General features: G+C 39.2%; 1 protein-coding gene across 2 annotated transcripts in view; it reads left to right on the plus strand.

Moving 5' to 3' along the window:
* Positions 1-23,763, plus strand: part of Egflam (EGF like, fibronectin type III and laminin G domains) — a 197,972-nt gene that overhangs the window by 104,786 nt on the left and 69,423 nt on the right. For both annotated transcript variants that reach the window (XM_063258097.1, XM_005003785.3), the window contains exons 5-7: positions 1,694-1,811; positions 3,057-3,192; positions 18,227-18,393. In XM_063258097.1, the coding sequence (XP_063114167.1) occupies positions 1,694-1,811; positions 3,057-3,192; positions 18,227-18,393 (421 nt within the window). The remainder of the gene's footprint in view (positions 1-1,693; positions 1,812-3,056; positions 3,193-18,226; positions 18,394-23,763) is intronic.

Below are 23,763 nucleotides of genomic sequence, written 5' to 3' on the forward strand. Positions count from 1 at the left end.
GCACAGTAGATGTTTAGTCATTTACAAACAACATAGTGAAGAAATATGATTTCTTTTCTCAAGCGGCTCACATTCTCATAAGAGAAATAATAAAAATTCATAGTTTGAATGTTCCTTATTCGCAGGTTGAAGGTTCCTTATCTGAAATATTTGAGGCCCAAGTGTTGCAGATTTCATTTCATTTTGTGTTTGGAATTTGAAATATTTTGATATACATAATGAGATATCTTGGTGATATCCTTGGTATGTTGCCACGTTTTGAAAGCATCTAACAACTAATTATTAGAGCTTAATGCAGTAGTTCTTTTTTAAAAAAAAAAAACCCTAACCCTAACCTTAACCCTTATCACTGTTGTTCTTAAACCCTAACTACATCTTAGAATCACTTGCAAGATATAAAGATATCACCAAGATATCTCATTATTTATTTATGAGATTTTATAGAATGGAATCATCAGGCTTGTGCGGTCAAGAAAGGTGTCAGGAGCAGGGTTTGAGTCTTGGAGTGAATGAGGAGTCTAGATAAGCAAAGGAGGAGCAACCCTCATACATCTACATACCAAAGACAACAGTCATTACAGCCCATTGCTTGAGCACATCCCCCATACCATCTACTGTGCACTCATAACCATGTCATCTTGCAAGAAAGTTGTAATCATGTTCATTTTATGCAAAGAGAACCTGAGATTTAAGGACTTAATATCAAGCCGAAAGCTAGTACTAAGTTGCAAAATCAGTATTCAAGGACTTGCTGACTTCTAACTGGTGTGTTAGACAGTGCTGCTTCTCACTGATGAGGCCAGGCACCTATCTACTATTTTACTACTTAATTCAGCACCTTTAAAATTGTCTTCTTTTCATGTGGCTCAAACCCAGAGCCTCACACATGCTAGTAAAGCACTTTGCCACTGAACTACATTCTGAGTCCAACATATCACCTTTGTTGAGGCTGAAGATGGAAAATCCTCTTCACTGGGATTTTCAGATTACAACTTTTGTACAAAGGACTTCAAAAATCCATTCACTGTCAACTATAGTGATACTCAATGACCAGGCTGTGAACCTGGACTGGGATGCAAATTCTCAGACCCTCCCCCAAGAAATACTGGATCAGGTTCAGGAATGTTTTTTAAGAATTTCCTTGTGGTGATTCTGATGCTATTTATATTTTCTCTTTATAATTATATATTTATAATAAAAATAATTATAGTCTCTCAGGGATGGGGAAATAGTATATACATATACCACACCTTACTCATTTTTACTTTTAGTCCCTACTTTATAAGCACAAATCAAGACTTTATTTTAAGATATAATTGAGCTCTGAGCAGCTGAAGTCTGCAAATAGAAAAAACATGTAAGATTCCAACTCTGCGAAGGATCATAACCTGCATCCCAGAATGTTGTACTTTGATCAAGAAATTCAGATGCTGAGAGCAACAGTTGATAGTGAGAATGAATCCAGCACTAAGACAATATGTAGATTCCCATAAAGGGTGATCCTCCAGTCTTGGGAAATATGCTATAGTGTTTTCCTTTCAGCAAATTTTAAAATTGGACCAGTCCTACCCAAAGCAAAATAATCTGTGTCTCAAGCAATTTCACAGGATCTTCAAGATGTAAATCTTATGGAAACTGTTTGCCCAAACAGAGCTTCTGATCATTAGCATTTTTCTTGTTTGGTTGTTAACAGGAGGAAGTGATCGGAAATTTGAAGCCAGGCACTGAATATCGAGTAAGCATAGCAGCTTACAGCCAGACCGCCAAAGGGAGGCTTAGCTCTCCTCGTCACATTACCATTTTGTCCCAAGGTAAAAGAGGTTCAAACTCATTAATAAGAAAATGACAGGCTGCTATTCATTCACACCTTCATAAAGCAAATAGCAGTAGGGAACTACCATGTGCCAGACACTATGGTAGGCTCTGGGAATATGAGGGTAACCAATGCAAGCACAGTGTTGGACTGAGTCAAGATATTATCTAATTAGTGTGCAGTCACAAACTAGGAGACGTGTTCCTCAGAGCTATAAGAACCTACAACCTAGGGAGGAGAGGAAACCTCCCAAAGGTGACGAAAACTAAGTGCAGATCTGACAGGTGAATAGGAATTAGGGAGAGGAGGACACAAATGTAGCCGTGTGTGGTGGTGCCCACTTGTATTTCCAGTACCTCACAAGGCTGAGGCTGAGGCTGAGGCAGAGGTGAGAATGGCAATTTGACCTCAACTTGAACAACTTAGGAACTTAGCGAGATTCTGTCTCAAGATTTAAAACACTTCAAAAGGGCTGGAGATATAGCTCAGATTTATGGACAGACAGAATCCAACAAATGCTCACTGAAGTGGCACCATGGTGGACACTGGGACACAAGCAGGTTAATGACAGTCACTACTCAGAAGTCTTCTTTGTGTACTAATAGGGAAATAGTAACATTCCCAACCAGAATTACAAAAAAAAAAAAAAAAACACAAAAACATGCTTTGAAGGTAGGAAATATCTTCTGAGTCCAAGCAACAGTATAAACAAAAACTGGGAGGTATGAAAGTCTGGACATGAAGACAGTAAAAGACCACTATGGTGACATCACCAACTCTGCAAGGAAGGCATTCCCAAATGTCTTTCCATTGCTGTGTGTTTTCATTATCAGCAGGGGAAAACACACAAAAGAGTTGGAAAGTAAGTGCCAGTAATGACAAGCATTTAGTTTTCCTGGAGGGCAAATATCAATTTCAACAGGCAGACAAAGATGAAAGGTTGTTAGGATGCAAGGGTGTAAGGGAAGGGTGTGAAAGGAGCACATCATTGTGTGTACCACAGTCAACATGTCCTCACTCTTTGCAGCTGAGGTGTTGGGGAGAGGGAAGACAAGCTCCCACTGACTCAGACCTTACATGGTGAATACAGTTGTGAATGCAGTTTTTTGGTGTTTGGTTTGGGTTTTGAAGTCCTTCCGAACAGAGAGGCTTGGCGTGGGAGGCACACATGTTTTTATGTACTCAGCTTCTTCGGTGGCCGAGGCAAGCAGCCAAGTCTAGTCGTGTTTATTGTCCTGCCTAGATCCCTGCCTGCCTCCAGCAGCACCCCAGCAGCCTCACGTCCTGGTGGTTTCGGACTCCAGGGTGGCCTTGTCCTGGAAACCTGGAGAGAGCGAAGGAAGCTCCCCCATTCGGTACTATTCTGTGGAATTCATCAGGTAAGTGTGCGTGCCAAATTTGGAGACCTCCAGTTTTTCTAAACATGAACTAAGATGTGAGGGAGAGTCATCTCCAGGTCTCGACCACGTGTGTGTTTAAGAGAGTCAAAGGCTTGCGGGCTCACCTTTACATTTGGGCCAACACCTGTTCCCACATCTCTTTGGTGGCTAGTCATTTGGTAAACCTGTTCTCTCTCACTCTCCTCTTCTCCATTTCTCTTCCTCGCTGCTCTAAGCCCTGAAAACTCCTGAGGCACCGTTACCATTATTGTTACTTCCCTACTTTTCTAGCTTAAAACTTGCCTTTCTGGCTTTGAAATCTTATACCTGAAGTAAATATTTGATAATGACTTTTCCCTGGGAGGAAGAAAACTTTAAAAAACAAACACAATGCATTGTCTCCTCTGCATCCGTAATTCCTTAGGGCAAGTTTCTTGGTCTGATTTCACTTCTTTTCCCCTCATTTCTACCTTTCCAGTTCTTGTGATCCAGCTTGTTAGAAGGGAGCAGAATGATTAGAGGCTCTTGTAGAAGTTAAAGATATAAAAGCATTGATTTTCAGTGTGCTGTGTAATTTTATCTAAAGGAAACCAGGAAGTGAGGTAGGAAGGCAGGGAGGAAGGACAGAAGGAAAGAGGGAGAGAGGAGAAAGGTGTACAGAAGGAATTCCCAATCGAAAGTCTTTCCTCTGAACTCTGGTTGTAGGTCTAGTTTGAACTGAAGCAGTAGCTGATGATGTGTGAGCCTGAAAGCATGTGCATGTGGATCCTCTACATTAAAGATGATGGGGCTCACAGGAGGCTGCATTGTGGATGCATAAAGAGACTGTGGCGCACCGCGCTCCTATGCCTCTGTGCAGCTGAGACGAAGGATCCTAGCAGCATCTGATTAGCTCTGCTTCTGTTGCCTGACTTTCGAGCCTACTCTTTGGTGATGGAAAACAGAGTTGTGTTTCTTCAGGACTGAGCTGTAACAAGACTGTCAAGTGCTTGAGTGTAAACACCTACGCACCTTGTGTCAGGCAGGGTTTGTTGAAAGCTTAAAAGGAGCAGAGGAGGCAGTGACATACTGGCTTCTGTGATCGTAAAGTCCAGGGGCAAATTTAAATTCAGGGAACTGCAGATCTGTCACCTTATCAGTCTGTCTCCGTCCCTCTCTCTGCCTTATTGATTCATTTTCAGGTGGGCTTTTCCAATAGGTGGCAAAATGTTCAGCAGACACTCAAGATTGCAGTGTGCTAGCTTAGCTTCCTATTGGAATGAGAATGGCCACTTTTCCATGGATTCAGCAAATTCGTGATATTTATTCTAACTTGCCAGGCTTGGGTCTCTTTTCATTCCCTGAGTCAGTCACTGGGACCAGGGTGGGGTGAATTTGTGGATTGATTAAAACCTGATCAAAATGCAAGCTTTGGAACTAATGACCAGTGGGTTGTTCTGACCTAGTGTGTGCACTGGGGACTCAAGAGGGTTGAATCCTCGAGGGAAATTGTAGTGCAGTTTCTGGAAAGGGAGCAAATGGGTGCCGGTGAAGGGAATGGGGAAGAGAGAAGTGGGAAGAGGAGGAGAGGTCAGGAAAGTCCAGCCAAAGTCCCAGACGGATGGTCTTCCTTGGGGATAATCTACATTCCTGTGTTTAAACAGATTTGGTTGGGGAGAAAAAAAAGATCTGCAATATGCTTAGAACAGAAAAAGTTCTAACTTGATTCTAGTACTTCTTAAATGTGCAGCACTGAATGTTCTTAAACTTGAAAGTATTAAATGTAACATTCATAATTTACTTAAACAATTAAATTAGATAGCTCCAACAAAGCAAAAAAAAAAAAAGTAAGACTTTAAAGTTTTGAAAATTGCACCAATTTTAACATAGCCTAGCAGATCATCCATATAGCCCCAGAAGATGGCAGTTATCATTTATAATTAACTTTGCACTCAAACACGTATCTTTAAAACTTGCTTCTGGGTCTGGTGTTATTGATAAAAGCTAGAAATGGCAGTTCCCTAACCTTGTGCACAGCTGAAAGTAGAAGATGAAAACTTCAATGGATCCGGCACCGGAAGACCTGGGAGAAAGCACTGCTTGCTTTGCTCCAGCTGCGTGGCTCGGGGCAAGTCATCCTCTCTCCTGAGTGCCAGTACTTCTCATGGCTTCAGGTGCCCTCAAAGCAGAACCTGAGGCAAAGACTGAGTACACATAGTTTATTTGGAAGCAGGAATGGTAAGAGTAGGGAGAATGAAACAGGGAAAGAGGACACAGAAGGGAGAGAAGCGTGTGTTACATGTTAGGGGGTCTTTCCTGGGCCTTGATTCTACTGAGATCTCTCTGAAGCCTCCAGATTTCCTTTCATATTTGCCAATCCCCACTGGTTCCTGTCTGCCTCTGTCATCTGAAGGATACTCCTGAGGCCACAGCTTTCCATGTCTTCTAGGATACTGGCATCTGAATGCCGGGAGAGGCAAGTTTCTGCAGGAACTGTGATGTGAGCTTGAGAGTAGGTGTTGGCTATGGGAGGTGAGATTGAACTCTCAAAAAATATTCTCGTCAGCTTCTGTTTAAGTCAGAAGTGAGACAAACAGAAATGATGTGGGGCCCACGGCCATTACCTATGAACTCCCAACTTCGAAACATGGAGAATAACTTCTCACAGCCTTATAACGTGTGATTATATCCTCATAAGTGAGATCACTTATGAGAAAGAGCTATGTAGCTATGTATTTAAAACCTGCAAAGTGTAACCTATATGGACATTATGGACCTGTATTTGATAATCACAATTCTTTCTAGCAAAAATGCATTTTAATATTTAGAACTATTCCAAACATCTGAGGGCTTCAAGCCCCAAATATATAAATACACACACACATACACACACACACACACACACACACACACACACACACACACACATATACATAACATATATTACACCATTCGTACAAACTGTTAATCCTCTTAAATATGCATACTTTGGCAAAGTACCTTCACAGTGCCTATAAAGTAGCTTGTAGAATCCATGGACTCTTTGGTGTTCTAGACGGAACATTGTATAGGGAAAGTCAGTCCCGGTGACAGTTCCTTGGGTTAGGAATTTTGCATCTATTTCTACTAGATTATGTAGCTTCAGTCAAGTAATTTTATCTCAGGGCTCCCTTTTCCTCATCACTACCACCAGGTTCAGGCAGCCTCACTGTGATTATCACTCATAGCCTTTGTAACACGTCTGTGCACAGTAGACATTCCCTGTGTGTTTGTTTCCTTCCCACCATATCATTTCCCTTTACAAAAGAGGAAACTCACTCAGACTTAACTGCAGGAGTTACCTTGTCACAGTCAAACAACCAGTTGGGCATGGAATTAAAATCAGAACTGAACTTTCCAGTCTTCCAGTCAGTACACATTTAATATTTTTTTCATGAAACCCACTTGCCCTCATGTTCATGATCCACTATAGGGGCGAAAGCATAGGCACAGCCAATCCAGCACTTGGCAGGTGGAGGAAAGGGGGAGCCTCCTCTTGGGCCGCTGCTGCTTATCCTTAGAGAAACCTTTGTGGTTTGTTGCTATTGGGGTGTGGAGTAAATCCATCCATAGATATGTCAGTGCCTATCCTGTTGCAGGTGGGTCCCTGAGGATGCGTGTTTAGAGAGCACTTTGCTGAGCTTTGTACAGAGCTTAATAGTATATGCTATGATCTGAATGTTTGTGTCCCTTTTCCTCAAGTGTATATGTTGAAGTCCTGACTTCCAAGGTGATGGTGTTAGGAGGTGAGGCCTCTGAGAGGCTGTTAGCTAATGAGGTGGAACCCTCACAAGTGGGACTAGTGTTCTTATTTTTAAAAACGCCGGAGAGGGCTTACTTACCTCCCCAGCTTACAAGAACACAATAAGAAGTGGCATCTGGAGACTAGAACGCAAGACCCTCCAGAACCAGGCACTCATGAGAAACCAAATCTGCTGGCACTTCCTCTTGGACTTGTCAGCTTCCAGAATTGTAAGAAACTTGTATTGTTGATGTGCGATGAGAGCATCCTTCACAATCTTTCTCAAAGTTGTCTCATTAGCGTCTTTGGTAAGAGTAGATTTTCAAATATTTTTAAGCGCCACAGTAAAGATTTGAAGAGGGAAATTCTAAGCAAGCCTGCAGGCTGTAACAAATTTTGCAACGTTTTTTGAAACTCTCAACTGCTTTGTTAAAACAGAAAAGCAATGGAGAGAAACTGAAAATTTCTTTGTGGGCAGCAGTGCTCAATGTTTATTAAAATAAGAACCATGCATAAATATAGCTACCTATGTTTTGAAATATTTTGGCTATAAATATCTGAGCAATCTCCCTTCCTCTCCCAAAGAATTTCCCTGGAGTAAATGCTTTTCTCATAAGCAGAAATATATACTATGTGGTAATGAAAACCAAAGGCCTGGAAAAATGTCCCTCATCACTGATGTTCTAGTTGGGGTACCACGTCTCATATATGCTATCTATGGAGTTGGTTAAAAGTGAGAAATAGTCTTCATTTTGCTTACATAGTTTTTTTGGTAGATATTACATGATTATTTAAAATTGCTCTAGAGTTTTGTATTGCCAACAGCAGATTAAAGTTTTCAATGACTTCCTAATGAAAGTTTAGTATTAACTTATTTTGGGTACAATAATTTTGGGTAATAATTCAAAACTCAGTATTTATGTATACATTTTAGGAATACAGAACAAGAAATATTGATCTCTAAATCTCATACCAGACAGTTGCACTAACAAAAGAAAGGGAGTAATAATTTCCTGCTTAACCCTTTCATACATTTGTGCTTAAATAATTCTCTGGTCCATTGAAGATGCTTTCCATAAGAAGAATTGTGAAATTCACCTTCATACAGGGCTGCTTCTAGGCTGATTAAGCTGAATGCTGGTTTAATTTGAAAAAAATCTCAAGATCTTACAATCTGGTTGGGTATTCAAAATGATTGTTTACAAACTGACTTTTTAAAAAAAGTCTTCTGTCTTTCTATCCCATCATAAACTCTTCCTCTCGCTGCAGGTAACAAGTGAATTCAATTAATTACCTCTAAGTGAAGCTGTAAAGGTGGTTACTGACATGAACATCAAGTCTGGGATTCAGCATGAAGCTGAATAGATTCTGGTTTTCCTTGAATGGTTATAAGAATTGATGTGATTTCTGTTATGGTTATAGTCACAAGTTCTAGAATGTCAACAACTAGCAAGTGACCCCTGGCAAGTTTCTTAACCCTGTAAGCCCAACTTTCTTCAGCCATAAAATGCAGATGATAATAATGCTACTTAAGAAGGATTGTGAAGATAGAAAGATTGTAGCACAGCACTTAGCAGAGTGGCTTGTAGGAGACTTTTTAAGGCTGGTTCTAGTACCTGGAGTTTATGGGGATGTATTCCCACACTCATAGTTACTTATTTTTAAGTAGACAATTTAAAATGCATTAACCACAAGTGGTCAAATGAACCCTTTATCACTAATATCAGAAGTCACATAGTAACCAATTTCCTACATAAACAATGCAGAAATGCAAACCTGAGAAGATCCGGGGTAGGTTTGCAATGCACATCTTTCTCACCCCATCGAAAGCTATTTATTTTTACTGTTTTCTCATCATAAAAGGCGTATCAGTCAGTGGGAATGTGCCAAACCTAAATACGTACCATCAACTTGAAAGGGCCTACTATAATTTCATTTCATATGGAATGAAAACTTGAATTTTAGATCTCTTTGTAAGTGAATTGCCAACTTTCTATTGGTTTTCTAGCCCCCAATATTTAGAATTGGAAATATTTAAATTTAGAATGGGAAATATTTAAAAATGTAGAATTGGAATTTAGAAGTGGTGGGAGTTGAACCCAGACTTTGTGCTTGCTAGCAAGTCTACCTCACTGAGCTACATCCATAGCCCTAAAGAATTATTCTTAAATGATTTGTCAATTTAGGGAGAATGAAGGGGAAATGCAAAGTGTTTCTTCTCTTATTTCAAGAAAAGTTTAGGAAGTTTTGATATTCAGCACATCCTTCCTTTCCACCAGCTTTGAGCAAGAATGAACTTGCCAGTATTTTACCTGTTTACCATGTTTACAAGTAGTGCTTCATGAAGAGAAGAATCCCTTTTTCTTTAGTTTCAAAACTGAACATCTCCAAAGTGCCTTCCAAAGAGTTGCCGCATCTAGCAGTTCTGGTAACCACAAGTCCCCCTGCTGAGGCTCCAGTGGAAGGGCTATTCTGTAAGATTTTACAGAAGTCTGACCTACAGTTCTACAAATTAATTCCTTAAAGTATCAGTCTCTCCTACTACAAAATTCCTAATTTAATTCCTGGTCAGATTGATGGGAGTTGATATAAACTCCCTTCTTGTGAACTAGGTGTCAGAGCCATTTGTAAATCTTGAGCAAAAAGGTTGCTCTTCTGTTGCCCCGCCTGGGACCAACTGCCTGCAGAGTTTATCATTACCCCATTCTATCCATCTGTTTGTCATTTGGTTGGGCTAAACCAATATGTAAATAAAGAGACTCAAAGCTTAAGGTTAAACAATCAATCATTTGTTTTAATGTGACTACTTACTGGTTTTTGGACTTCTCTCTGCAGTTGATTTCAGTGAGAACAGATTCTGTATAAATCCAGGCTATAGAATTAATGGACAGTTGAAGGCTTTTCTGAGGGTGATGTTATCTCTATCCCTGTCCATTCCCCCAGGTAATCTGTGGAATCATTCCTCTTCCCCTTAGAGCACGATACTTAGCCTGCACTCTGTAGACCCCCAAAAGCTCCCTGGGTAGAAGTCAAAGAGTCTGGGCACTCAGCTGGAAAATAATTAAATTCTTAGTTTCAGCAACTGAAACAGCATTTTCTTCATAAGTCAATGCAGACAGAAAGCCACAGTGGCATTAATAATCCTTATGATTTGTCACCATTAGGATGATAGGTCTTTTCTTATCCATCACAATTGTTGCATATATCACAAAGTACCAGTTATGTTTACGACTGCATTGAAAATATCAGTGATTTAAATTAATTTCTAGTTTTGCTAATGTTATTAAAGAAATATATACATGACTATCATAATTTATTATTTTGATAGTAGTTTTCAATATGATTCATTTCCTTTGCAATGCTTTTTCACGTTTTAGCACAGTGTCTCAGGGACACAAGATTAAAGACTGCTATTTTAGTTAGGGGTTGGCAAACTTTTTCTCAAAGGATCAGATAGTAACCATTTTGTGCTCTTCTAGGTGTATGCACTCTGTCTCACTACCTCACTCTGCTAATTACAGTATAAAAGCGTCAAAGAACAACACCTGTACAATTGCATACACTTGTGATCCATTGAAAGGTAACAAACACTCTGGCTGGCTGAAATCAGCCAATCCTTGGGTTAGGACATCATGTTATTCCTAAAGTTAAATTCTGAAGATACTTTTAATTCTGCTCACCCACTCATTATTGAATACCCGTTATGGGTATACATTCATACAGACATATATTGAGTGTCTTACATGTACAAATCATGTGCAACACTCTGGTTTCTCTTCAGATCATATAAATCTTTTACCTTTTACAAATCATGTGCAAGAACTGGAGGATGAGTACAATATATCCCCAATTCTTGAACAGTTGGCCAGGGAATGCAGGTGAGCACAGATCACAGTGGTGAGTCTGCAAGTAAGGGTGGGGATAGGGCCTTGGAGGAACATAGGTTGACATCTAAGTTCATTTTCAAGGTTTTTTACAAATTTAATGTTGACACAAAAGTTGTACATATTTATGGGTGGCCCAGTTTTGAGGTAGTTTGAGGAGGCTTCCTAGTGAAGCTAAGAACACATCAGAGATAACGGAGCAGAAGAGGAGGAAGAACAACATGAAAGGTTTAGGCTACAGGAAGCCACTTAAGCAATAGCTTGGAGGCAAGAAGAGAAAGACTTGGAACTGCTTAGGAAGCCTGGAGCTATGTGTGGTGAGAGATGGATAAGCAAGGGTCAGACCGAAAACACACTATAAAAGCTTGAATTTATCCTGAAGAGAATAGGGAGTTGCAGAAACTTTTAAGCAGGAAAGAGGACTGGAGGTGTTTGCATTTTTGAAAGTTTGTAGACATCTCAAAGAACACAAATAAGACAAAGTGCTATGCTTAATTAGTTCATGGACTAGCAGAGAAGACAAAAATGTAAAGTTATATTAGACTGTGATATAATCGGTGCTATAGTAGTATTAGGTTTAAGGCATTAGAAAGCTCAGAGGAGATTTTTATTCACTCTGTTTCTAAGATGATGGAATAATATGAGAGCAAGAAGCCACTGAGGAATCCAAGGCCCTTTAGAAAATATTACATTGTGGAATAATAGGTCACATTCAGAAAGCGCTGCATTGTGGAATGATCAGCTTGGTGTTGAGGAAGGGAGCCACACTTAGCTGGTTGTACTATGCTTGGACTTTCAGTCCACTCCTCTCAGGCCAGCATGTCAGGGCCATTCTGCATGTTATGCTGTATCCCCTGGAGGACAATTTTCTGCTCCAACAAATTCCATTCTCAAAAGTTATTTTTCCTAGCAGAATTTAACCTTTTAGCCCAATTTCCTAGTTAATGTCTGTAACATGACTTGAACTTCACTTCTCACTTCAACCTCAATAACAGAGGTTCTCTTGTGAATGGTGACTCAACAGAAAGCATTGAAATTCTGTGAGCAGGTCCTGACCAAGAGTTTTTGTAAAAAGAAAATACAATAGAACTGAAAAAATACCAGAACTATGTATTACATTCAGTAAAAATAAGAATTATTTTGTAAAACTTGAGTTTCAGTTGCATGTGTGCATGTGTATACAGGAAGTGATCAAAATATCGTGAATTGTTAAATTTCACAAAAAATGTATTACAGCTGACATATTGCTATAAAACCTCCTCGAAACACCGCCCTTCCTTTGAAAACACCTATTCCAGTGTTCTGGAAGTCCTGTTTCATGAGTGTCGTTATGAAGTGTGATCAAAATACAGTCAATGCTGCTGCTGAGTGCCACTGAACAGAAAGGCAGGTTCACAAACATATTTAGTGTGCCCTCACTCACCTTATTCAACGAATATGGCACCATGTGACTTCTGATTCTTCTCTGAAGTCAAAATGACCGCGAAGGGTAAACACCATGAATCAGTTCATGACATCAAGGCAGCTATGACACCACAACTAAAAGTCACCCCAAAAAGTGACTTCAGAAATGTTTCTGAAAATGGCAAGAATGGTAAGATAAAGGTGGGGGATGTTTTGAAGGCAGTTGATGGCAATGTGTCTTTTATTGTAATAAATTATGTTTTAGCTTAAATATTTAATATTTTCAGTAAATATTTGTGCTGTTTACTGGATTAAATGTCTATTATGTGTCTTTCTGAATGATGCAAAAATGCTCAAAAGTATTGCTCTGGATCACTGTGGATTGAGATTAGAAATCCTGAACTAAATCCAAATTCCTAGCCTGGTTAAGAAGATCACTCATGATGTCATCTTTGGTGATCCATGGCCCACAGCCTCCGGTTTAGTAAGACCAGTAGCACAAAACTCGTGCAGCCCAAGGCAGTTAGCATCACTGCTGACTATTCTTAACTGGCATCAAAATGTTTTCCTATAACATGCTGCCATTGCTTCTCTGTAAGGAGCCATTTTGCCTCCCACTCCAATATGGAAGATCAAGATGGTGCATACAGTCCTCATTTGATTCACAGTCTTTGTTATCTAAAGACAGTGCTTTGTGCTCACTGTATCTTCCCCACCCACACTAAGTAATGTCAGTCCTTTGAATTCTGACTCAAGCAGGGATAGATCTAGAGCACTACCTACCAAATGATTGCTATACGGTACCCATTCCCTCCCCAAGGTCCCTGGGCTTTTTCAACAGCACCTGCTCCAGAGAATTCATGTTGAGTTTGTGATTACTTTTAAGGTTTAGTTTTATAACCTCCCATAGTTTCTTGCCATACCAGATGTTTTCTGTCTTATATCTATGCAATTGACTTTTAAAATGTAGCATCACATTTTATAAACATACTGTTAAATTTCATTCAGGTTGGCTTTTCCCTGTGTTTCTATAGACTGAGAGCACTCTAAATTTTTATTCTCCCACAGTTCTTATTTTCGGAGGTCATGTCCCAGGCAATTATTTACATTCACTAAAATTCTTCTGGTTATTTTAAGTATAAATGGTTTTGACTCCTTTTCCAGAGATTAGACTACTGAGAACCTCTGTAATGATTCTGACTTTTCTAAAGACTTCTGCAATTAAATGTAAGGGTGATCTTTGAGCCTTCTTCATCATGAGGACTTTTTTCTCTCTAGCTGATTTTTCTTCTTCCTAACCACTTTATTATCTTTCCCACATTCTTATTTGCCTGTTTAGCCCTTTGAGCTTCTTTGAGACATGTGGGTGCTCCACGCAGGCTAATAACTTAGAAATGACTATGAAATCATATTCATTAAATATTCTCAACGTTTATTTAGATGCAGAACATCTAGGAAAAATAGCTTTCCTAATTTTTGCTGTATGGTTTTCACCCAAGCACTTGTACATCTCGAGTACAAGTGAAAGTGTGTATCTATACACTTCCCTTTCTTTTTCTTTAGAAATTCTTGAGATATTGTTGGAATTGTGAGTTAAAATCTGGGAAGTCAGTTAAAGTTAGAAATTATATTTTAAAAATGATACATAGTACCTTAATTCTATAAATGCACATAATGTGCACATAATGCATGTTATGTAGGGCTAGGCCTCTCAGTGTAGGGCTAGGTTTTTTGTCTAGATATGGACCCATTGAATGAGGTGCCTCATTAATAGTCAAACAAAAAATCCACTTAGAAGGTCTTACCTGTACTTACTACTGATAGTTTTTTTAAGTGAACCAGAATCATAAAGTCATTTGCAAAGCTGGGTGCAGAATCCTAAAATTTGATAATTTTCCCCATTCTTTTATAATTGTCTTGCCTTCACTTAGTTTAGAGGCAGTTTTTAAAGTAGTTGAGCTTTTCTCAAAAACAGTTAATATGGCTATCACTCATTTTTGTGTTCACTCCGTTCACTGTTTGTACAATATTAAATAGCAATTTTAATAACAAGCACAAAAGTCATAAACAGGTTTGGAAATAACCACAGTAGACTCTTAATAAACTAGTTGTTCAGTTGGTAGTAACAAAGTGATCATTAGTTAGGCTGGAAAATTGGTGAAATGGAAATTGATAAGGAAAACCTTGAGTATGTGAGTGTGCAGAAAAATACCATACTCATACCTACTACTGGAATGGCTAATGTTTTTATATGTTATATCTATCTTTGGTATGGTCATTCATATCAGATACCCATACTGTTTTACTCTCTTTGATCATCCCAGGTAGTGTCTGCAAATAGTTGACAAATATATTCACATTACACACAGCTGACACTGTGTGAGTCTGTCTTCTACCCCAAAATTCGCAATTTCTTTTCCGTTATTCAAATTCAAATACAGTCAAATCCTAATTTAGAATCTTCTTGGTCCTCATAGACTTTCTCCCTGATTCACGTAGGCTTTCAGATACAGATCTTGAAATTTGCTATTTTTCATTTGTTTCTTACTAATTCTTAGAAGTACTTATTCTTGCACCAATACTTACATGTATTATTAGACTGTTAACTCCATGACAATTGACTGTGTTTACACTTCCTAGAGGCCTCCCTGACTGTGACTTCAGTGGTGGAGGCATGCTTGATAATAATTAATCATTTGCTAATTGATCAGCTCAAGGAATCCACCTGCTGGATTTGATGATACCAAGAAAAATGGTTGCACACTAAAGTTTAGATTGGCAATGGGCAAAGTAGTCATAACGCTTATGGGAATAAAAGTACCTACTGGTTCTGTGAGTTTGGATAAATATTTTCTTTCTGTGTCTATGGGCATAGCATGAAGATTAACATACTCATTCTTCCCTAAAGCTCTGGGATTCATCATTACCTTTGAGAATCTGATAAAAGTCAAAGTAACTTTGTTTAGAAAAATGAAGTAAGTAAACTTGCATATAATTTCTGGAAGTTTTCAGACAATTGGGCCAAATGATCACTAAGATTCTACCCAGTCCTGACAACCAGACTATATTCTAACGTTGTTAAATGATAAGTGCTCATTCCCACCAGAAATAACCAGAGAATGTGCCTTGTTTGCTTAAATTGACTACGTGGGTAGCCGATTTTGAGCAGATTGCATGCTAGTCCCCTCCTGATGCATCCTAAGGTATAGGTTGCCTGATCCAACCTTTTCCCACAACTGTACTTGGAGAAGCCATTGGAGTGCGCAACCTACTGGTGGCTGTCCACCTCTACCTGTGAAGGCAGCACATTCTCAGTCACTCCCTGGCCCAGCCTTTTCATTGTTGAGAAGGTGACATGATAGTGTTGCTATGGTAACTTGACTGGCAACTTTGTAGTTAGGATAAAATGATTCTCCTGAGTTAAAGAAGATAAAGGATGATTTAAGACAATACTTTTGCCTGATTATCTGTCTTGCAACCTCACCTCTGCTCTTTTGTATCTCAAGAGAATTTAAAAAAATAAACATTCAAATGGGTAATCCATGACAGAATTAGGGGCAAAAATGTTAAAGGTTTTGAACTGGTATTCCATCTGCATGAGCTTTCCTCTCTTGTTCTATATAATGAAATGAAATGTAATGATGTCAGTCTACTATTCTCTGAAATAAAGTTTTCTTTTCATTTAATGAACAACAAATTAAAAAAAAAACCCTCCTTTTTTTCCCTGTAACTTTTTACATGAAGATTGTTGAAGATATTTGCAGATAGCCCTGGGTAAACAACAGCACATTCTGAGAACAAATATGAGTTATTTCCTCTATAAATATCACAAGGGAACTTAGCAAAGGATAACAGGAGGGTTTTATCTAAAGATCACATCTTTTCTTACTTTACTTTTAGGTATCCCCTGTGGCTTTTCTCTGTGAAATGGTTTTGTTCTAATTTGAGTTTGTAAATGTGTTTCCTTTGGCTCACAGAGGTTTTCCCTTTGATGATAAAGTCTGTTTACATGAGGAGTCCATCTTTAGGGAAAGAGTATCAGGGAAGAGAAAGCAGCCATGTCTCTCCCAGTGGACATGCCCTGTGAACTCTCTCTTTTCCCAGAGCATGAATTAATATGAGGCACAGCTCTGCAAACTTCTCCTCAGCCTAAAGAAGCATCTATTTACTGGGTTTTCGATAATTCCTCCTAATGAAAAATTAGGCACGCACATGTTAAAGCAATCTGTGGCTTCATATCTGTACTAAAAGCAGGCATCTGCTTTTAGCATAAGAGGTTTTATCATTGTTCATAAAGGATAAACACAGGCTTCCTGCATTCCTCTAAAAATTCTACATAAAAGAGGTGTTTAATGATGGAATCACAAGAGGAATCGGGGAAGAAGTTAAAGGGAGGAGAATAGTCCCCACCCATCACCCTAGTTTTTACCTAGTATCGGGGGCTTCTTAATCTAACCTCATCCCAACAGTCCTCCTCAGCCATTCCATTTTTCAGCTAAGTGGCCTTGAACAAGTGTCCTACTCATTCAGTGCCATAGGTTTTTTTTTCTCTGCATTAAAACAATAGCAGCAGGGTAGAGCCTTAATATTAGTATGTATTCAGTACGGTAGTTGTCAAAAAAAAAATGCTTGGTCCTTTGACAGCACTTGTAAATGGTTCATATGATTAGTTATGAACGCAAACTCTCTGGCCAGGCCATTCACACTGTCCCCCAGCTATGTACATACTATCGTTTCCAATTTCATCTTACAGTTCTTATTGCCCACAGTGCTCTTCTCCTCACATGCCCCCGCCTCTGCTGTCGTATAGGACAGTGCTAGCCAATGCAGATGAACTGCAAGCCTATCTGAAAAGCTGTGTTTTCTCATAGTGGCATCAAGAAGGTAACAAGGGAGGCTAATTGTAATAAACTATTGTCATCTGCTGTTTCTAAGGTGTTATCGTTTCAACAGATATCTAATATGAAAATGGTCAATGAAATTTTGTACTTTCTTTTTTCTTTTAAAATGCAGTGTACATCTTACAGTACATCTTACCTCAGGGTAGCACACTTTTGGTGCTGACTAGCTTTGTGGAGCTAAGATAATACATGAGCAAGAGCCCAAACAGGGTGAGCAGGCAGCTGTGAGTTCCCGGTGGGTACAGCTTTTAAACAATAGTATGTACTTGCTGAGTGTTTACAGTGTGGTACCAGGCACTATACTGTGGAAGCATCTCATTTAATCTTATGACAGTCCTGTTAGGTTGATATCTTTACTATTCCCCTTTGACAGATGGGAGAACAGACTTAAGGAAGTAACACCTAGTAATTAGCACAGCTAGGATTTGAACTTAGTTCTGTCCAACTCCAGAGCTTGTAATCTTACCCTCAGTGTATTACCTCTTATGTAGGGACTCTAAATAAAAGTTCTGCTTCTCTTTAGGATGCTAGGAAGGACATGTGAAAACTCAGCCATTTGCCATAGATATACAATTTGTTAAGTGTGAGAATGTCCTTGAACAGATTCTTCTCGGGCTTTCCCATGGTAGTTTGTACAATTACTCACCCTATAAAGCTTATATTTGTTTATTTGTGAACAGATTGTGAATAGATGGAGTCTGTGTTCCCCTGACCTCTGTGGATGGGACTGCCAAGGAAAAGCTTGTTTACGAAACATCTGGAAAGTGCAGTCCTTGAAAATGAACTCTCCTATGTGTGTTGGAGAAGGGGTTCATCGTGGTAAAGGCTGTGCACGGAAAACTGTATGATTTCTAAACAGTGCTTAATACGAGCCCCAAAAATGGTTTACTTGATTTATTGGCAGGAATTTACAGATCATGGCCTATGATTTAGATTCAGAACCGCTTTCAGATAGGAAATGCTCATTTTTATGAATATTACTTCCAGCATTCAAATACAGTTAATTTACACAGCCAGCTAACTTCCCTTCCCTATGGAACTCCTGAAGTATTGTTTTTTTCTTTCTTTGTTTTTTATCAATAAAGGCCAGATTTTGACAAGAATTGGACTTTAATCCAAGAGCATTTCCAGATGGACACTGTGGTCATCAAGGGCCTTATTCCAGATACCAGCTACCAGTTTGCGGTGAGGGCTGTGAATGCCCATGGCTCCAGTCCACGCAGCCTACCCAGCGACACTGTCAGAACCCTGAGTGAGTACCTGGGCCCTGCAGGGGGACCTGTAAAGAAGCTGCAGCTCATCTTCGCCCCCAAGGAGGCTGAGGGCTTGCATGGGGTCTATTCCTGCTCTGATGACAGTAGCCAGGGATGGAGCTGCCCTCCAGCCTTCCCAGTCCTTGGAAAGTGAGAGACTCTCACAGAGACACAGGCTATTTCTATGTCTGAGAGGTCAGCAAAATTTATTTTTGCCTTATCCTTGGGGAGTTTGAGGTCTGTTTTCTTTCTCAGTCATAGGACTGACCATGTGGCAAATGCTGTATAGTCTCCCCACCCCCATCCCCTTTTCATCTTTGAGAAAAATGAGCTCATCTTAGAACCATAGAGAAAAATCTAAGGAGCTCAGACTCTTCAGGGTTAGTGCTCACTTAGATCAGTGGGTTTAAGTTATATCTGGCTTCTCTAAAGGGCACTTAGGAAACACCCAGAAGTTGTCGGAATGCTAACATGGAGCTTGGGAACCCAGCTGATGGTCTAAGTTCCCATGGTGGCTCTCGGGGAACCTACAGGAAGCTTGAGCCAGTGTTTATCAAATCAAGTGAGGATCTTCTGAAAATCAGACTCTGTCTGTAGTTCAGTGTTATTAATACAATAGCTGCTGCATGATGTCAAGGAGCACATTTCCCCTGGAAGGGTTTGGACCACCTTGAAAAGTGCAGCCCAACTTAGAAATCTTCGTATTTTGATAGTGGGTCCCACTTACAACCCTGTGTAGTTGGGAGATCTCAGAAATGAAACACCAGAACTGTTTTGCTTATGACTAATCTTTTCAGTTTGATTCATGAATATCTTCAGAACAGTACTTTTACTTTTGTTTTATTTTTACAAGTTCAAATCACTTTCTTTAATCTATTGAATTTTTTTCACTGACTTCTCTAGCTTGTTAATTTTATTGGTACATTTTAGATATGTATAAGGATCACATTCATCATAAGGAATTTTTATTTGTGTATAATGTATCTTAATTCTTCTTTCATTCCTCAATTCACTCCCCTCCTTCCTCTCCTCCCCTCCTTATTTACAAAAGCTTTCTATTTTTCCTATTCTTTTTTTATTCCCTCCCTCCACCTCTCCCTTTGTCCCCCTTCCCATTTCAATATTTTCTTCCCATTTCCCAACATCTGTTATATATTTTGGTCCTTATTTACACTTTTTGTTTCTCATACCAGGGAAATAATGTAATATTTAAATAGGTGGGTCTGATTTATTTCACTTATAAGTACGGTCTCCAGGTATATCCAATTACCTATAAATGCCTCAAAATTATCTTTCTTTGTGGCATAACAGTACTCCAATGTATAAAAATACCACATCTTCTTTATCCATAATTGGTGGGCATTTGTGCTGTTTCCGAAATTTAGGTTTTATACATTGTGCTTCTATCAACATTGATGTGCACACATCACTGTGGTATGAAACTTTTAATTATTTTGGGAAGATACTCAGAAAAGGAATAGCTGGATCAAATGGCACTTCTAATCCTAGTTTTTTGAGGAATCTCCACACTGATTTTCACAGTGGTTCACCAGTTTACATTGCCCCCAACAATGGAAAAGGATTTCTTTTTCCTCCACAGCCCCTCTAACATTTGTTATTGGTTGGTTTTTTTGTTATTAGCTATTCTTTCTGGAGTGAGATGAAATCTCAGTGTTGTTTCTATTTGCATCTTATGAATGACCAGGGGGGTTGAACATTTTTTCATATATTTATTTGCCATTTGTACTTCTTCATCTGAGAAGTATTCATTCATTTCAGATGCCCACTTTTGGATTGGGTCTTTAAATTTGGGAAGTTGATTTTTTTTAGTTCTTTATATATTCCAGATATTAGTACTTTGTCTGAGGAGCAGACAGCAAATTTTCTTCCCACTCTATAGTTTGTCTCTTCCCTTTGTTGTTATTTTTTTTTCTGTGCAAAAGCTCTTTAATAAGAGGCTCTCATTTGCTGGTTCCTTGTATTGTTTCTCACATGGTCAGGGTTTTGTTCATAAAGTCTGCCTACACCAATAATATCTTCCAATAGACTGATTATGTTTTAATATTTAGATCCTTGATCCATTTCTGTTTGCTCTTCTGAGTCTTACTATCCAAGAGAGGAACTCTGGTACCTGGCTTTCCATTGGCCAACACAAAGCCCTAATTTTTTTGGCCAGTAGATCTGAATGAGCCTTTCTTTACAAAACACCCACACAGCCAACTTCCAAAGCCAATGCTATAGAGATTGACCAGGTTCCACAACTTCAAAAAATGTTGATTCTTCCGAAAACAACCCCACTTTACAACCTTGAATGTTAGGTCTCTTTTCTTTAAGTTAAATTGTTTGGTATATGCTAAGTCCAGATCCCCAGAACCACATATACATTCTCTCTCTCTCTCTCTCTCTCTCTCTCTCTCTCTCTCTTTCTCTCTCTCTCCAATCAGCCAGCAATTGTTTCCCTCTTTTTCAGAAACTGGGTTGTACACCTTCCCAGACATATGCCAAAGGAAGAAGTGCTTTCTTAGAAGAAATGTTAATGATTCTACTTCAAAGGCAAACTTCCTTCAGCTCTGGTTAAATGGGAGCATATTATCTTTGGTGAAACTTTGTGACATATGGGGGGGACAAGGATGGGGAAGGGAGAGACTGACTGCACTTTGAAACACTTTGTCTTTTTGCACAGGGCAAACGGGGCTGGCACACTGTGCTATAGTGATCCACCCTCCCCTGATGTTAGACCCCTGGGCTGCCACTTTGTAAGCTACGCCATGTTCACATGGTTCCATCTGTCTCCCAGTATCCTCTCATGTGCAGGATTAAGGAAGAAAATGAGATAGAATGCTGTTTCTGACTTTCTCCTTGGATGTGGCTGTGGAGGGTGGAGTCAGGGAAGGATGGGAGTGGTGGGAGCTCTCTTGTATTTTTTCTTTTGTAACTAAACACTGGTCTGCACTTGGAATTTAGGTTCATTATTTCTCCATTGCTGGATCCCACTTTTGTGGATTAAACTGGATAAAGTATGCAAAAGTGCTTTACAGATATGCAACATTTTATTATAAATGGTCTTCTATGTAAAGTAAAATTTTTATAATTTCAGTGTAATTGCGTGCAGAGGAGTTGGACAAGCCAATCTAAGTCAGTAAAAACTCTATTAGAAGGTATTTTTAAATAAATACAGTTTGACAATTTTTAGGTATATGACTACTCAAATCTGAATAAGAGAATAGAATTTACTAACTGATCTGTTTCACAAATGCACAAGTATATGTCCTAATGGCTATTCAATTACAATTTTCTCTTAATCACTTCTACTATTTTAGAAAAACTTTTATTCTGGTATTTATTCATATTTCTTACGTTGGTATTATTTTAGACTATGATTTTGCTTCCAAAACACATTTTTTCACATGTAAATTTACATAACAACCAAATGCAATCTGACGCATAATAAACAGAGTGTCAGAGCTATCAGAGGGAAAGCCTGTATGTGAAGCACTTTACCTGAAGATCCATTTAACCCTCAGAATAATGTTGTGCTGGAAGAATCGCGCTCTCTTTTTACAGATTAAAAATATTAAATCTTGAAAGTTTTCATATTCTCTATGACTGGTAATTGTAAAGGCAGGATTTCAAGTTGGTTTGGCTGACTGCAAAGCTGCTTCCCTAAATGGAATTCAAACTAAAAATGTTATTATCCATGTAATGCAAAGGAGCATGAGACTGGCTAAGACCAACAAAGAAATGAAGACTAGGGACAACCCTGTAGATTCCGTGGACTAAGAGGCCCTGGGAGTGTAGAGTAAATCTCTTTAAAGTTCTTCTCTTTCTCTCCTTCTTTTCTTTTTTTTTTATGACTTGTGACTTATATGTACATACAGTTAATCAAAAGTAAATTGTATGTGGGGGTCCACACTCAACTAATCTACATCATGCAGCTGGGGAGGTTTCCAGCCCAAAACAGGGTTTTGAACATCACCCTGAATACATTGGTGAGCCCAATATTTCCCCTTGTGGGGCTTTCCCATTCTCAGTGCTGTCTCTCCCCTTTACTTATGAATTGGACTTGATGTCCACTTTGCATCCTGTACAGCCAACTTCAGAACAGAAAGTTGGAGACCCACGAGGCTGAGTCCTTATCTTCCATCCAACACCTGCCACTATTCTCTGTCCCTTGTCATTCTAGGCATATATTTACCCCATTTTATTAGGATGGATAGCACTTTGGCACTACTAACTAGGACAGTATTTACTTCCCACTGGGCTCATTAACACCAGATGTTGTTCACAATGTGACTGCCTCATAGAGCGGTTGGAAGGTCTTAGCAACTTTGGTACAGGCGTTAATGAAGGCTGGGCCCAGTGGTTTATTTAACTGAGTGCTTAACCAAAAGGAAGACAAGAAGGTTTTGGTGGTATCACAGAAGCATTGAGAGGTGTGCACAAGACCCACCATCACAAATTCAATTCATTCTCAGTCTCAGTCCCCCCATCACAAATATGTAGAATAAGAAGAAAATTCAAGATTTTACTGTCTGTTCCTCTAGTGAGAATCACAGCTTCTTCAGTAATCCCACATGATAATGAAGTTACCCTGTATTTGCTCCTGTCTAGAAACTTTTCACACAATTTGGTCCCTATTTTGTTTCCATAAGGAAATACAAGGACCAAAATCAGGATGTCTCACTCCTAACTCTGTCCTGCTGTATTTGTTTCCTCTATGAAAGAAACACTAGCAACATTACTATTTGCTTTTGATCTTGCAAATAAGCCAGTTGGTATGCAGAGCTAGGGGCTTTGCAGGACTTGTGTCACTTAACTCACTGAGATTCAAGTTTACCTCAGGCAAGAAATAAAGGACATGAACTACAAATAACAGAAATGGGAGAAATAAAACTGTCACATGTCTTCTTTCTTTTTTTCCCAAAGACAAAAGAGATTTAATTAGAAATACCCTATGTGTGTGATCAACTGTAGAATTATATAACCTCCCTTAGAAATGAAATTTGGTTCTGTTGCCTCACACCATTTAATTTCTAGTACTTTATCCTCGTGATATGGGCAGAGAAAGGATCAATACCCTCTTTACTGCTGTACATTTGATATCCCAGGGCAGTCTTCAGTGGAGGTGTTCTTTTGGTTTCTAGCAAAAGTCATTTTACTCTTTCCTGCCCCAGGGCTTTGCACCTGCTGTTTCCTCTCTTGGAACTCTTCTCCTAGATCTTTCTGTGACATGAAAAACCCCTTCCTTTTCTTCCTTCGTGCTGTGGTTCACATGGTAGTTCCTCAATTAGACCTCCATTTTATCTGCTTCACAGACCTTTGTTTTTTCTTATTTTTCTTCACAGCATTTCCACTGCCCAGAATTATTT

This window comes from Cavia porcellus, unplaced genomic scaffold (genome assembly GCF_034190915.1).
Source record: "Cavia porcellus strain 051 isolate PalLab524CR breed Dunkin Hartley unplaced genomic scaffold, mCavPor4.1 scaffold_11, whole genome shotgun sequence".
Classification (NCBI taxonomy): Eukaryota; Metazoa; Chordata; class Mammalia; order Rodentia; family Caviidae; genus Cavia; species Cavia porcellus.